The following is a 14706-nucleotide window of genomic DNA, read 5'->3' on the forward strand; positions in this document are numbered from 1 at the left end:
TAAGTGAAATAAGTAACACAGAGAAAGACAAATACCATATAATTTCATTTATATGAGGAATCTAAAAAAACAAAACAAACAAAACAACACACAAACTCATAGATATAGAAAATAGATTGGTGGGCATTGGGAGGAGGGTGAAATGGGTGAAGGAGAGCAATAGTATGGTGATGGATGGTAACCAGACTTATAATGGTGAACACTATGTAGTATATACAAATATCAAATTATAATGCTGTACTTCTGAAATAGATATATATATAATCTTGTGTACCAAATTTACCACAAAAGTAATAAGAAAAACAAAAGAGTGAGGTTGGTTTTGAAGAGCAGGAAGCAGTCTATGTGCATGCTGATACTTCACTCCCTGATTCTCAATCAGTGAAATGTTGACCCAGCTACCTGCTAATAATCACAAATGTTATATATAATTACCATTTGTTTTATGTTTATGCAATAAAAATTAAGAGATCCTTCACCTTCATATTAGTCTGTATCTGTATAAAGTTTAACTGGCTTTAGAACTATTTATCAGTATTTTGAGGAAATAAGTACAACAAATGACAATATTTTTGAAGAATATTGAAATTTTTTTCTAAATATTATATAGCAATTTGCCAAAAATCATTAAAAGTAAGCTTTAATAGGATACTTTATATGATATATTATGATTTTTGTTAAATAAAGTCCCTGAATTTTCATAAATTAAATGTCAAAATACTTCTGCCATGTGATTAAATGGGCAAATTAAAGGAAATAAATAATTTGAAAATGGGTATAGTACAAACTAAATCTGACCACAAGATTCTCTGGATTCTGTTTTTTTATCAATTTTGATAAATTAGTTATTGAACTTAACTACTCAAATATTTGATTTCAGATTCATTCAAGCTTATAATTACATTTATAAAATTATTATATTTCTTTATGCAAGGCATTTTGCTTTTGATTTCCCTAGATTCTTTAACTGCATATCTAGAAATTTAATAATGCAATGTATTCTGTGATAAATTAATAAAAGAAAATTTGACTCCATAATCACCCTGGTAAAGAGAGGTTCTAAGCCATTTGGAGCAGTGGTTGGACGAAATCTTCTCCTTCTCCATGTTTCAGGTCTATTTTCCCATGTGATTTTTCCATTGCGAGGAGGAGGTGAAGGAGGAATAGGCATGTAACTGTTAAGAAGTTGGTATCGATTCATTCCCTGTGAATTGTCCTTGGAGTTCCTGAACTTCATCACTGCCTTCTTGCCCTGTAATCACATTTCATTGACATAAGAACCAGTGAAACAGAAGTGGTTACTCAAAGTAACCCAAAATTAAAGACAATACTGTATGATTAACATTACATGCAAACATAACTGGTTATCAGTGGGCAAACTCAAAATATTCCAATCTGTTGAAAAATGGCATTTTGTAGTATCCATTGCAAATTAAAATTTCATTAATTTCTAACCTTATTTAACCATGTTTTAAACAAAATATACAGTGATGGCATTTTTTATAGTACTTCTGGGATTTTTCCTCAAAAATCCATTAAATCTTTGGGGAACCACTATAATTAAAAATTTAGAATCAAGAAGTTTGAAGTGTTTACTTTGAAGCAGGGTTGGATAGTCCACTTAACAATGGGGTGTTAGCATTTTTTTTCATATTAATTTTGCCCATCCAAGTGTTATAATATTCCTTGATAATATAATACCAAGGTACCAAACAGACACTGACCTAAAGACTTTATTCAGCTTATTTTCTCCTAGGAATTCAACGTGTAGGAATAAATCCTCCCAAGATAACTACACAAGTACACTGATGTAAATGTATAAGGACATATACATACACACACAGAGAGACACATATGTACAACAAATTTAGTTGAACCTATCAAGTCCACCAATAGGAGAATGTTTAATTATATTTTGCTTTGTTCTTATAATAGATTCTCACCAGGCTTCACAAAGAATAGTGTGAATCTATTCAACCTGACATAAAAAGATCCATGTTGTATAATCATACATTTATTTTAAGTAATTTACATAATGGATTTTGATAAAATCAGGGATGCTGGAAGACTTTGAACATGAGGTTGCCATGGGGATTTAGATTATCGGGGAGATATCATTTTGCATTTTATATATCTTTATATTATTTGAAAGCTTAATCAACATGTATTACTTTAATGATTAAAAAGCACCAAAGTTAAAATCAATAATTACATTTTTCAGGTATATTTGAGTCTTGGAATTTTCACAAATTGATAATTTTTGTGTATCTGAGGTAGTTTTCCAAACTTTAAGGCATCTTTAATCATTTTTATCCACTTTATATCAATTTATTTGGTATGTTTTTTAATTCATTTTCAGCCAATTTATTCTTTATTTTGAGATGCTTAAATAGTGAAAAATTATTTTTAAGAAAGGAAAGTAATTCTCCAAACATTTCTTATTATAAATAAGTAAAAGCAGGTCAAATAAAGGCAGGTATAGTCCATATTTTGATTGAAGATATTTATGTGAACAGAAAGGAATTTAAATAGTCACCAAAGAGTTTAGAATTGTTAAAATGGTTGAAAATGCAGGTGTTATTTATGTTCTTATTTTTCTTTTCCTACATTTTCCATTTTTCTGCTATGGTGTGAATTATTACTATAATGACAAATAATAAATTAAAGAAGTGAAAATAATAAGAACAATAAAATGAATGAATCGAGAAATTGTTGGGTTTGGGGATTTTTTTTTTTAATTTCTAAGTAGTTATCAGTCAGTTGCATACCTTATTTGGAAATGATTTAATAATTTTTTTAAAAAATTAACAAGCTGTTCCTTACTTCACTTTTTTAGCCCAAAGTATCTTGGATATCTTTCCATGCCAGTACAAATAATTCTACCTTATTTTTTAAAACACTCTTTAATATATTATAACATTTTTAAACAATATCCTATTAAATTCTTAGGTGTCTTCCAGTTGTTCACCATTATAATACTAAATATTTTTTCATTTATCTCTTTCCACATATGTGTGTACTCCTAGGAAAAATTCCTATATGTTAAGATGTTTGACCATGTTCATTTAAAATGTTGACAGATATTCCCATATTGCTTTCACAAATAGTTGTACCGATTTCTGTTTTTATCAATGGTGTATGAGAAACTCTCAGTCTATGGATAATCATTTTCATTCAAGTCATTATTTTTACTCAGTAGCATTTCAAGTAACCCGTTTTTGACCAAATTGCTTTTGACTAAATCAAAGACTCTCACTCCTGATACTTAGAAAGTTCAACCTGCTTGTCTGTTGTTCCTTCAAACAGTTACCACATACATACTATATCCTTTAATCTTTAAGAAAGAAATACAAATTTAGCAGGTACTCACTACATATTCAGCAATCATGCAGACTACTATTCTTTAGGAATTTCTTGTCTGGTTTTATATTAAATCATTTTTATCATTAATGCTATCAAAAAAATTATATGTCTTTTCTGGCACTATATTTTCTCTATGTACATTATAGTATAACCTCTAATAAGTTAGAGACTTTTGTCTGCCTTGATAATTAATATAGCACCAATGCCTAGAGCAGTATCTAGTCCATAGTAAGTGCCCAATAAATATTTACTGAATGAACAGTGTAAGTTTAGCTAGTTTAAATTAATATGGGATCATTCTCAATCTTGTCAGCCATGTAAGCTACCATTAAGTGCCTATCGCTCAATCACGCACACTCCAAAACTTGAAAACAGGAAAATCAAAGGCCCTGTGTATGTTTAGTAAATAAATCCACACAGTGGCTCAGATCAGATTTGGAAAATCACTTGAAAGAAAAAATAAATAAATAAACCCTTCCTAGTCAGCAGAACTTGATTACCTGATTGATAGTATTCATATATCTAATAGGAAAATATGTCTATTGAAGTAATATAGTAAAATAATAATTATAGGAGCTTAGAAAAGAATATAATCACCTTGGCAAACACGGAAAATGCCCATCCAAGTACTATATAGGGGAGAGGAAATTTCATCCATTGGACTTTGAATATTTCTAGTCCTAATGGCCAAGTTATTCCTGGAGCATACAGAAGCTTTTAGCCAAAGACCTTTGAGTTGTCTGGTACCTTTGGCAATCCCATCCCTAAAATGAGATAGGTGCATCAAGCCATCTTAGCCTGATGCCATTGACATTCCATTCCACCATATCCCTTCATTCTGATTCCATGCTCACCAGGCAACCTTCTCATTGTGATATGGCTTCCCATGTAGGTCTGCCCATCAGAAGAAGATACACCACTTCTACAAGCTTTGATAGCTTTGATTATTTGATATCTTGTATATTAATGGTCCCTGATTATGATATTACCCCATTTTTGGTTTACTAGACACAAAACAATTAGTTTGTTTTGAGTTATTTTAGTTAACCTGATACAATCTCTCAGGACCTGACCATTCCTGGACACCACTTAAACGGGAAATGGCTAGGCCTTCAAAGTGGAGACCAGATGTCAACTTAATTGACTTATGACCCAGTAAGTTCCTGCCTAGCTCTACTCAGTCTTCCTCAGAAAATATGTCACCATTTTGGTTTAATTTCTCCTGCTTTCTGAAAAACTATTAAATTACCTATAATAAGGTTTGTGAAAAGTGCTATATAAGCTGAAAAGCATTTAAATGGATTAAAATATTAGTTATCATTTATAATTATATTCATACTTTTACTGTGAAACACAATCATTTATTTGAATTAATTTCTTAGTGTCAAGGTTATCCATCAGTTTCAGACAAAAATATCTTAACTTCATATATCTCATGTTTCCTAAAAAATGATGGAACTAAATTCACCCATTTGAACATAATGACTATTGTACTTATTACAGTTTTTTTTCTTAAGCTGGCAAATGTTTCTCCTTGGTGTCAGAAATACAAACAACACCCTGCCAAATTAATGAATATCCTAATTATTCCTTTCTGTTTAAGTAACTCCTATGTTTTACTATACCTTCTTCCTGTCCTCTATTACAATAAGCGAAAATTACCTGAGTCATAACCTTGAAAAGGAAGCAGAGGCAAGCTCCTGTGTGTGATTAATTCAGCATTTTTTAAAGATGGACATTCTTTTCATTCTATATCCAACATTCTCCAGAGTCAAACTTGAAGCAATTTCATACACTGATGGTAAAGTAAGTCAGCATGCAAATGCAAACCTATTCTTAGAAAGTTTCATTTTCTAGGTTTCATGCATTTAAAATTTGGAAGCAGTCAACACTAGGTCTTCTCTGATAGAAGTCACATCTGGCTATAAAAAGTTCCTCTTTGTTTTTCATACAACCCTTCAAATTAATGAACAATCACTTTATATTAATACACATCTATTCCTTACTCTCTATGCTCACTAACCCAGAAATGATAGGCCTTCTCACTAGAGTAAGATAAACAGAAGTGCACTGTAAGTGCTTAATAAGTACACGCCATAAATTTCACTAAGCAGATTAGTTAAATGTAACATCTGAATAACTGTGATCATCTCATATTCGAATCAACAATAAAAAGGTATTTCTTGGAGAAATAACATTTACCCCAATGGGAAATGGAGCTTCATTTTCCAGCAATGAGGTTTTTGATCTGGACCCCGGAGTTATCTTTGGAACAGTTCCTACTGCAGGATTACTGGGAAGAGGCTGTAACCGAATTGGAGGCTGCATATTTCCTGGGGCAGTGTATGGTCGAGGGGCTGTCTAGACAATTAAGGGAAAAAAATTCCATTTAAATTAGTATCTTGACACGTTTCCAGAACCAATTAATAACCCAACAAATTGACTAGAGTAATTAATGGTGCCTTTTTACCGAACAGATTAAACTTTAATTATGTCTTTCCATTATACATACCCTTATGACCCAAAGTATTTTTTAAAACATATGGTGTGGAAGTCCTCTACATAACAAAATGCCACAATTATAGAGTATCCTAGACAAAAGAGTTGTTCTCTGTAAGGTTCCTGAGTTTCATTTACACTGTAAACTCACTGACAATACCTAATTTATGCTGTGCATGGAATGGCTTTGCTCAATTAAATGTTAAGTTGAATAATGTTCCTATTTTAGAGATCTAAATGGATATTATTGGAATGGACTCATTTCTGTTTGAATGTTTTCAACATAAATTCTACTGTGAGTCCTTTAAGTCTTAAGATTAGTGCTGAAGTACAAGCAATATGATTCAAAAAAAAAAAGGAAATGTGGATGCTTAACTGGAATGAATTACTATTTAGTCAACCTCTTCCTTGAAATATTAGGAAAACAAAACTGGAAAATAGTAACTGGCAACTTTGGAAAACACCGTGTAAAAATGGAGATGTTTTGCAGGCTGGCTATTTCCCATTTGCCCCTCTTCTCTGCCTTCTTTGTCCCACTCTGGCCTCTGGGGTCATTTCCTTATGGACCACACCAACTAACTTGAGGATTCCAGTTAGATTTGGCCAACGAAAGGCACTGGCCCGAGATCAAAAGACAGGAAGGAATGAGATTTGAGGCTTATTTCTCCTGGACGCTTCTCACAAAGATTGTGACGCGCCAGCTGGGCCCCTCTGCCAAAGCCCACAGCTCCTGTCAGGACGTCCTCTCCTAGCTTCCAAGTACTGCCCATTGGTTCTCGTATGCAATCCCTCCCTCTCCCCCTTAGGCCGAGGTGGTGTGGCTACCCGTTGGGCTAATCCCAGCATGTTAAACATCCCTAGTTGGTTTTCCTTCACTCTGCCTGCATCTTTGTAAATAGTTCCTTATTAAATCCTTCCTAATTACCCTATTTGTTTGAGCCATCTGTTTATTGCTGAGACCCTGACTGATGCACTTTCTAATCAAGAATATACTGCAGAGAATACCAAAAGTGCCAGTACGGAGAATTAAAAGTGCCTTTTGGGGAATTGACAGAACATTATGAGTTTAGTATAAAGATCAGCAATGTTTGAAAAGTGGGAAAAAACAAGGCTTTTGGCCCAACTGTTTTATTACAATAGAACAGTAGAAAACACATGCATATCTGGATAACAGGGTGTGAGAAGGATAGTATATAAATGACTCATGAATAAGGCTTAATATATTGTCTGTAAAGAATTGTGAACAATATATTCAACTCTGGAAAAGTGCTCTGTACATACATGAAAAATAATACAGCAGCTTCTAGCACCAAAAATTGGTCTTCATGCCATCCCGACAACGTCATATATTGCTAAATCTCTGATTTTATTGTCCATATTTATTGTATTCCAACTATGGGCACTATGAAGAGATTAAAATGTAATTTTCAACTTCTAATGGTGACAAGACAAATAGTGCCAAATGAACCACACAAATGCTACCAGTATTAACAACAAAATACCAAAATATAATAACAACAAAATACCTGAGAACTAACAGAACTTAGAATTAAACGTTATTTTGAAGAAGCCAATGAAACTAGTAAAAATTAAAGTTTCACAGAAGCGGTTCTATTTTGCCCAAATGGACAAGCAAGAAAAGGAACTGGAGGAGCAGAGAAGAGGAATGGGAAATCTGAACATCCAAATAAGCAGAGAGCCAGTTGTGAGCCAGACATGGGAAGGGAGGCAAAGATAAGATTCCCCAATATCTGTTTTCCTTTCTTCACCAGTAATAGAATTTTTATCAGGGAACACAGCTATCACAAATAAAGACTATATTTCCCAGCAAACTCTGTATAGATCTATACCTCAGTTTTGGCCAGTAAGATGTGAGCAGAAGTGATACATGAAACTTGCTGATCACACCCTTAGAGAGAAGTGTGCCCTCACTTTCCCTTCACCCCCGTCCCTCCGACTGAAATATCCACATGGTGACACACTATCTTGGCTTATGTGGATGAAGGAAGCACATAAAGTTTGGCAAATCAATGACACAAAAGGAGTCTGAGCTTTGGATGACTTTATGGAGTAGAGATGGCACAGGAGCTGAGACTCATGTATGTGTGTTGGTGTGGAAAGGGCATCCTTATGTTTAAGTCATTGTTATTTGGGGTCTCTGCACACAAATCTATAGCATGGCCGCCAATTTAGGAAACCAAGTGGATAGACTGGAACAGAATTTAAAGAAAAAGGACATAAACCTATAGGGACCCAAAAGTGAAAGGTCTTAACCCACAAAGAGAAATCAAACTAGAGGTTTCTGAACAAGGGAATCAGACCGCCCAAAAGAATTCCTTTGAACTCTGTAAAACAAATATGCCTTAAGACTCTTTGCTGTCAAATAATCCAACTGAACACAAAAACACTGAAAATCTAATGCAGGAATTCAAAAAAAGCAGATTACTATAAACTAGAACAAGATCTATTGGCGGTGGTGCTTTAAATTTTACTTCCCCACATTTGCATACAGATATCATTCAGTTAGATGAATGTGGCAGTCAAATGTTTAACTGATTACATTTATCTCTAAAAACAAATCTGCACCATTCAACTAACAGCTGTGAGCTACAAACTGTTGTAGTTCACATCAGAAGCCACCTTAAATTTGCTATATGTTAAATTGTTCATAATATATTTTCTTGGAATAAATATGGCACTGTAGCTTAACATTTTCAAAATTGTACCAGAATGTGAATTAAAATTCACTACTTGGTGATTATTCAGCTTAGCTGAGCATTTCTAATTCTTAGTAGAAGATCTCTGGGGTGACTTCTCCAAGCCTGTGCAGAGTTTTAACGGAAACAATGCAGCTAAAAGCCTATATGTTATTTTGAAAGTTTAGGTCCAATTAGTGACCAAATGCAATAGCTATTCCCTGGATGCTTTCCTTATTCACGGAAGAAGGTGGAGAGAGAAAAACAGATGGCAGTATTCCAAAAGATTATCTAAATTTCAGTGGCACTTGGAGGTCGAAAGTCAAATTTAAAGGATATGTATCCAGGTTGGGAAAACAAAAAGGAGGACTTGAATTTGTGTAGAATGGAAGCTACAATTCCAAGATGACAATAGGTATCCTTTACTGTGCAGAAGCACCACAGGGGGTGACCAAGGAAAGAATTGTGGCTTCCCAGACAGAAAGGCTTCTAACGTGCTGGTGTCAGTGTATCCTGTAATTTTTAAATTACTTTCTCATTCCTGCCACATTAAGATTTCCTGGATGTATCATAAACTACTTATTGAGGGTGTTCAACTGGAAAATTGAAAAGAAAGCCTTTCAAGGGTTTTTTCCTCTCTGAAACAGGTGGGAAGATAGAAAATAGCAATTGATTGTTTCTTTTGTTTCACCCAGGTTAAGCTTTTGAGAGTCTAGTGAATTTGCCACCTAATAAAAGAACTATTTGTGTACATATACATTTAAATGAAGCCTGGAAATACGTTCGCGACAAAGGGAAGACGGTTGCTTTTCATATCTGGAGCTGTTCACCAGGAAATGTCAAAACATATTTACCTTTTGAAAAATGTCAAATATTAACAGTATATGTGATGAACCTACTTTAACAATCTGTGAAAGCACTGTAATTTCTCTATAAATATTGTGCAATCCAAAAAAATGTTCATGCTAACAAGGAAATATGTTAGGCTACACAAAGCAAGAATAAAGATGTAATTAAGCAATTCATTTAAATCTTAAACCATCAACCTCCAGCAAATATTTTGCGGGTCTTCTCTTGTATCTACATTGTTTCAAGCTACTGTATCTTCCTTCAAGCAAATACCACCTTTAGGTTATAAATGAGTCACACTGGAATGAAAGGTCGGTGTGCAATTTTTTTAAATATGTAATTTCTGTACATTTACTTATTTTTATCTTACATGATGTGTACATATTTTTGATAAAAGAAGTACAAATATAAGTATCTGGCCCAACATGCTATACAGTACCATTCAACTTGGTACTGTAAAGCATAAATAAGCTTGACAAATAAGGTAAGAGTAGAGGGAACAGGAAGAACAAAATCCAGAGGTCAGAAAATATGTAACATGTGTGGAACAAGCAGTAGTTCAATTTTGCTAGGCTGCTAAAGGATAATTGTGGGGATAGCTAAACTGAGATAATATGGCTTAGGGTCTTAAACGTCAGGTAAAAGAGTCTGAGCTTTTCTATAGGTGACATATAGCAAGAGAAGGTATTTGGGCATGTAATAACAAGCACTCTGTACTTCAACAAAACCAATTCAGTAGTAACAAGCAAATGGATCTGACAGGGGTTGTATTGAATACAGGTGGGGCATTCAGTAGAGACAGTTGAATAGGTACAAGACTGTGTTTTCATTCAGTAGGATTCCCAGGATTATACAGACATGTACCCATAGCATTCTTTCTGAAAGTAACAAGAAATTATAGATTAATTAGTTAGGACGTGCATCACAGTGTCTAATTTGACTCACCCGTGTTATTGGACGGGTAGGTCCTTCATCAACCAGAACGCTATGGCCGCGGTTAGTCTTTGGGCCCGCCGGGGGGTGGGGAGACAGGACTGGCATGTTATTTTCCATAGACCATCTTGTGGGCTCTCCCTAGAATAAGAACGTGATTTCACAAATTGATGCATAATTAGTAATCTAGGTTAGGTTAGTACTAGGTAAGAGATACTTCATGACTGTAGAATTTCTTTCTCATTACTTGCAAAAGAGAGTGTTCCTTCCGAGGCCTATCTCGATAATCAGAAAAGGTTTCCATTGATGTACGAGGGTATCAGGTGTGGTCGTGAAAGGCAGGAAACTGAGTCTGCTTTATTCAAAGAAAGAGTTGGACTCAAAGAAGTAGCTACAGATGCAGTGTATCCTCCGTTTTAGCAACAATATTTGTTAATATGCTTTCAGGAAATCACTACAAGAGGCACAACACTCCCCACTACTCTGATCAAGAGACTACCAGACAGTATTACTTTTTCCCTTAAAAATTAATTAAATAATGCCCTAGGCAAAAGGCTTGCATTAAAAAGGCCAAAACATTGCTCTTTCACCAAGTACAGCTCTCAAGTGAAAATTGTTACAAACAAAATCATACAAGGAGAAACTGCAGTATCTATCCCAAATCTTCCAATGCTGTAACATGCCCATATATCTGTTAGTGGGTCTGGCAATCTGAGCGACAGTGGATAGCGCACTGCTTCAGGCCGTGCTAGTCACTCGTTATTTCCAGTGACCATTTTTCTCCATCAACATTTCAACAGTAAATTATAGAATCTGTAACTCAGTCCTTGATATAGCACAATATTGGCAGAGTTGAATTAACCACAAATCTCTATACACTAAACTCTTCTGATCTTGAAAAACTGACCTATCTTCTGTTATTTAACAACACTTTTGTAACAAGATTATATTTTGACCATGACAAAACAGACAGATTTGAGTCTATCAAGTAAGAGAGAAAAATGACTGTCATATACGGCAAGCCATTCTACAGAAGCTTTACAAATATTCATCAGTTTGTGAAATGGGTCTTAGGCCCCACATTTGTAATAAGACACTGAAAATGAAGAATGTATGAGTTTAAATGTCTCAAGAAATAGAGTAAAACTGCCAACCTAAACTGAAACCTTTCAAACACGTGTAATTGAATCTCTCATCCCTTGATTCAAATTTATGTATTTTATAAGTGCACTTCAAAGAAAGGTATTAAATGCAAAAATAAAAAACAAACAGGGAATTTTTAAATGCCTTGTACAAAGTATCTAAATCGTATGCTTATGTTTGCTAAGGTCCATCTTTCCTCCCATGTAGTATTTTCAAGGGTCACATGTGCATGAAAATGTGTCATTGGATAATTTTTATTTTGCCCTGTTTTCCATCACATTGGGAACATCACCATCACTTTTATTTTTTTACCTCCTTAAGGCAAAAAACAAAAATCCTTCAGCCTTTATCACATATCAATAAAGAAAACACAAAAGCAAAATTTAAAGCTTAAAAATAATGTTTTCAAGGATTTTCTTTAAAGATTTGTGCTGAGATAGTGAGCTATGAGGTGAATCAAACTGCAGGCTAGGTTAGGAGCACTTTGCAAGCCTCCTCAAATATGACTTCATGATTTCCTTTGTTTTTCAATAATGAAATACTTTTTGTGAACAATAAAAAAAATTTAAAAAAGATTTGTGCTTATAAAACTTATTTTGCATAGGCAGCTCCTATTTTGTCATGATCTTCTAAAATAATGGTGAACAAGATTTAGGCTTGGTGAAACAAACATCTGACTTCAGATATGAGTATCCCAAAGTAAAGTACCCCAAGCAACTTCAATAATAGCACCATTGGCATTCAAAATCATAAAATAATATTATGAAGTAAAAGAGTTAGGTAGCTCCTTACCTTAAGTCTCTGAATTCGCTCTTTCCTAGCTAAGGTCTCCAGTTTCTTTCTTATTTCAAGCTGATGGTAACGCTACGATAACAGGAAAGAATGGAGAAGAGAACCATATCAATTATGGCAACAAGTTTTTAAGAAGAAAATAATGCCACCAACTAACTGTATTCTCAATTACCCCTCTTGTCATTGAAATGGAGAAGAATCACCTGCTTAAAGGTGCAAGTGGGAATATAAATTGGTACTACTCTTTGAAAATCCAATTGCTAACATATATTAGACAGTTAAAAGTGTCCCTACCCTTCAACCAATAAATTTCCCTTCTAAACCTAAGAGGAAATCTGAATTAAAAAAAAAAATGTGTTATGCACAAAGATCCTGGCTGAAAGTTCTTTTGTTGTTGTCCTCATAAAAACAAACATTCAGAAGCAATATAAATCTTAAAGAGAAGAGTTACGTTTTTGGCACATCCATGTAATGGAATAGAATATAACCATTAAAATAAGGTCCATAAAGATTTTGTTTTTTTAAGACAAATGGAAAATGCATGTAATGCAGGAAAAAGGAGGATACAGAATTGCACAGAAATACAACTTAATTGATCAAGTTCATATTGTGTGGCTGTTCCCATGCTGGGAAAGTACTTCACGTGCATCATCTCGTCTTCAACAATAGTAATGGCTACGCAGTCTCATTTACAAATGAAGAAGCTGAGGCAGAGGATCGTGAACTTGCCGCACAGTTAGTCAGTGGTTGAGCTTTGGTCTTTCTTACACTAACTTCCACATATTTTTGTTTGCTTATTTTTTCATAAAACCATGTTCCTCTCAAAACATAGCAGGCTTTAATTAATGTATCAAAATAGAGAGTAAAAAGAAATGTGAGTATGTAAATAGTTATCTCTGAGAAGAGGCATTATATGTGATTATTCCCCTTTTTCTACTTTGCTGTGTTTTCCAAATTTTCTGCAATATATTAGTCATATCATTGAAAACTAAACCTCATGGAAACATAAGGTGTTTATAACTCGAGTTGAAGTCCTTCAGTCATATTTGAGAGTATTTTAAAAAGTGTTTTTAAACTGTTCTTGTTCCCCTCCTGCTGCCCTGAGATCCCGCAGACTGTCATTCCCTACGTAAGTATCACCGATCCTCTTTTTCACTTTTCCCTTTCTTCTCTCCTCCTTTCCTGTTCTCTCACCCACTGATCACTAAACTTTATTAGTTTTACTATCAACCGTTTTCCATCTTCCCTTTACTTCCAACCCACTGCAGTCACCGACTCCCACCAACCCTCATCGCCATGGCTCAATCTACTTTCACCAAGACCACCAATGTCTTTGTCCTCTGGGTCAAGACTGATTTCTATCTATCCCTGCACTCATTTAATCCTTGGAAGCTTGTGAGAACCACTCTATCAGACAGTTTCCACCACTTGAAGGTTCTTTTCCAGCCCATATTGATGTTCTTGGTCTCCTGCAACGCACACACCACCCACCAAGCTAGAAACCTCGGTGTCGCTCTGGGCAATTTTTCCTTCATCCCTCCTCACTCCGTCAGTTTCACTCTTTCTCCCTCTTGCATATCTCTGAGGACAGCTGCATCTCCCCAGCATTTCTACCACTGCTGTTACCGGACACCCTCTGGCACCAGCTTCCTAATTGACCTCCTACCTCCAATGTTTTCCAGCTCATTAATCCATCTTCCACATTTTTAGCAACATCATCTTTCTAAAACAGTTCTGCTCATTTGTTTCACTTCTCTGCTGAAAGAAATGTTTCATTGCCTCATCACCTATACTCCAAACCTAGTTTGGAATTGAAAGCCCTCCAGAAACTGGGTCTCAACGTATTAAGACTGTCACTTCCTGCCACTCTTTCAACCAACCCACTGTGCAGTCTGGCCTCAGTGAGCTTTCCTTTCCACCCACAAGGTCCTTTAACACCACTGTAACTTCACTCTCTGGAATGCCCTACTCATATGATGTCTCATTCGGTCTTCAAGGTCCAGGTCCCATAGCAGGATTTCCGTGCAGCTTCCTCTGACTCTCACAAAGGCAAGTCATCAAGCCCTTCTTTTCTGAGCTGTTTGTTCCTCTCCTCTAGCATTTGATCACTTTTGACAGTATTTTTTTAAATTATATCTCACAGCTACATCACACAGCCTCATAGTTGTACATAGTAAGCCTGCAATTAATGTTTGTTGCAGGAATTAATTCATGAATATTAATACAACAGCATTAGTAAACAGCATCAGCAGAACCTAAATGTGAGACCAATGTGACAGTTTAGAGAGAAATAGTCAATTTGTTAATTAATTTACATATTATAATTACATATATTACATATTGCCATTTATCTAAAATGTTTATTCCAAACTTTAAGAAATACAGGAAGATGCTTAAGTAGTAATATAATTTAACAGTTATAATGTGTCAG

General features: G+C 34.8%; 1 protein-coding gene across 3 annotated transcripts in view; it reads right to left on the bottom strand.

Annotated features, from left to right (window-relative positions):
• ERICH3 (glutamate rich 3) overlaps window positions 1-14706 on the bottom strand; it is a 112517-nt gene that overhangs the window by 63828 nt on the left and 33983 nt on the right. The window contains exons 4-7 of one of the 3 annotated variants that reach the window (XM_019743774.2): window positions 12276-12347; window positions 10353-10481; window positions 5566-5724; window positions 1043-1252 (exon numbers count right to left, since the gene is read on the bottom strand). In XM_019743774.2, coding sequence (XP_019599333.2) covers window positions 1043-1252; window positions 5566-5724; window positions 10353-10481; window positions 12276-12347 — 570 coding nt within the window. Of the gene's footprint in view, window positions 1-1042; window positions 1253-5565; window positions 5725-10352; window positions 10482-12275; window positions 12348-14706 lie in introns of those variants that run through there. The other 2 variants (XM_074334952.1, XM_019743775.2) reach the window with 2 other exon arrangements.

This window comes from Rhinolophus sinicus, linkage group LG06 (genome assembly GCF_036562045.2).
Source record: "Rhinolophus sinicus isolate RSC01 linkage group LG06, ASM3656204v1, whole genome shotgun sequence".
In the NCBI taxonomy this organism is placed as follows: Eukaryota; Metazoa; Chordata; class Mammalia; order Chiroptera; family Rhinolophidae; genus Rhinolophus; species Rhinolophus sinicus.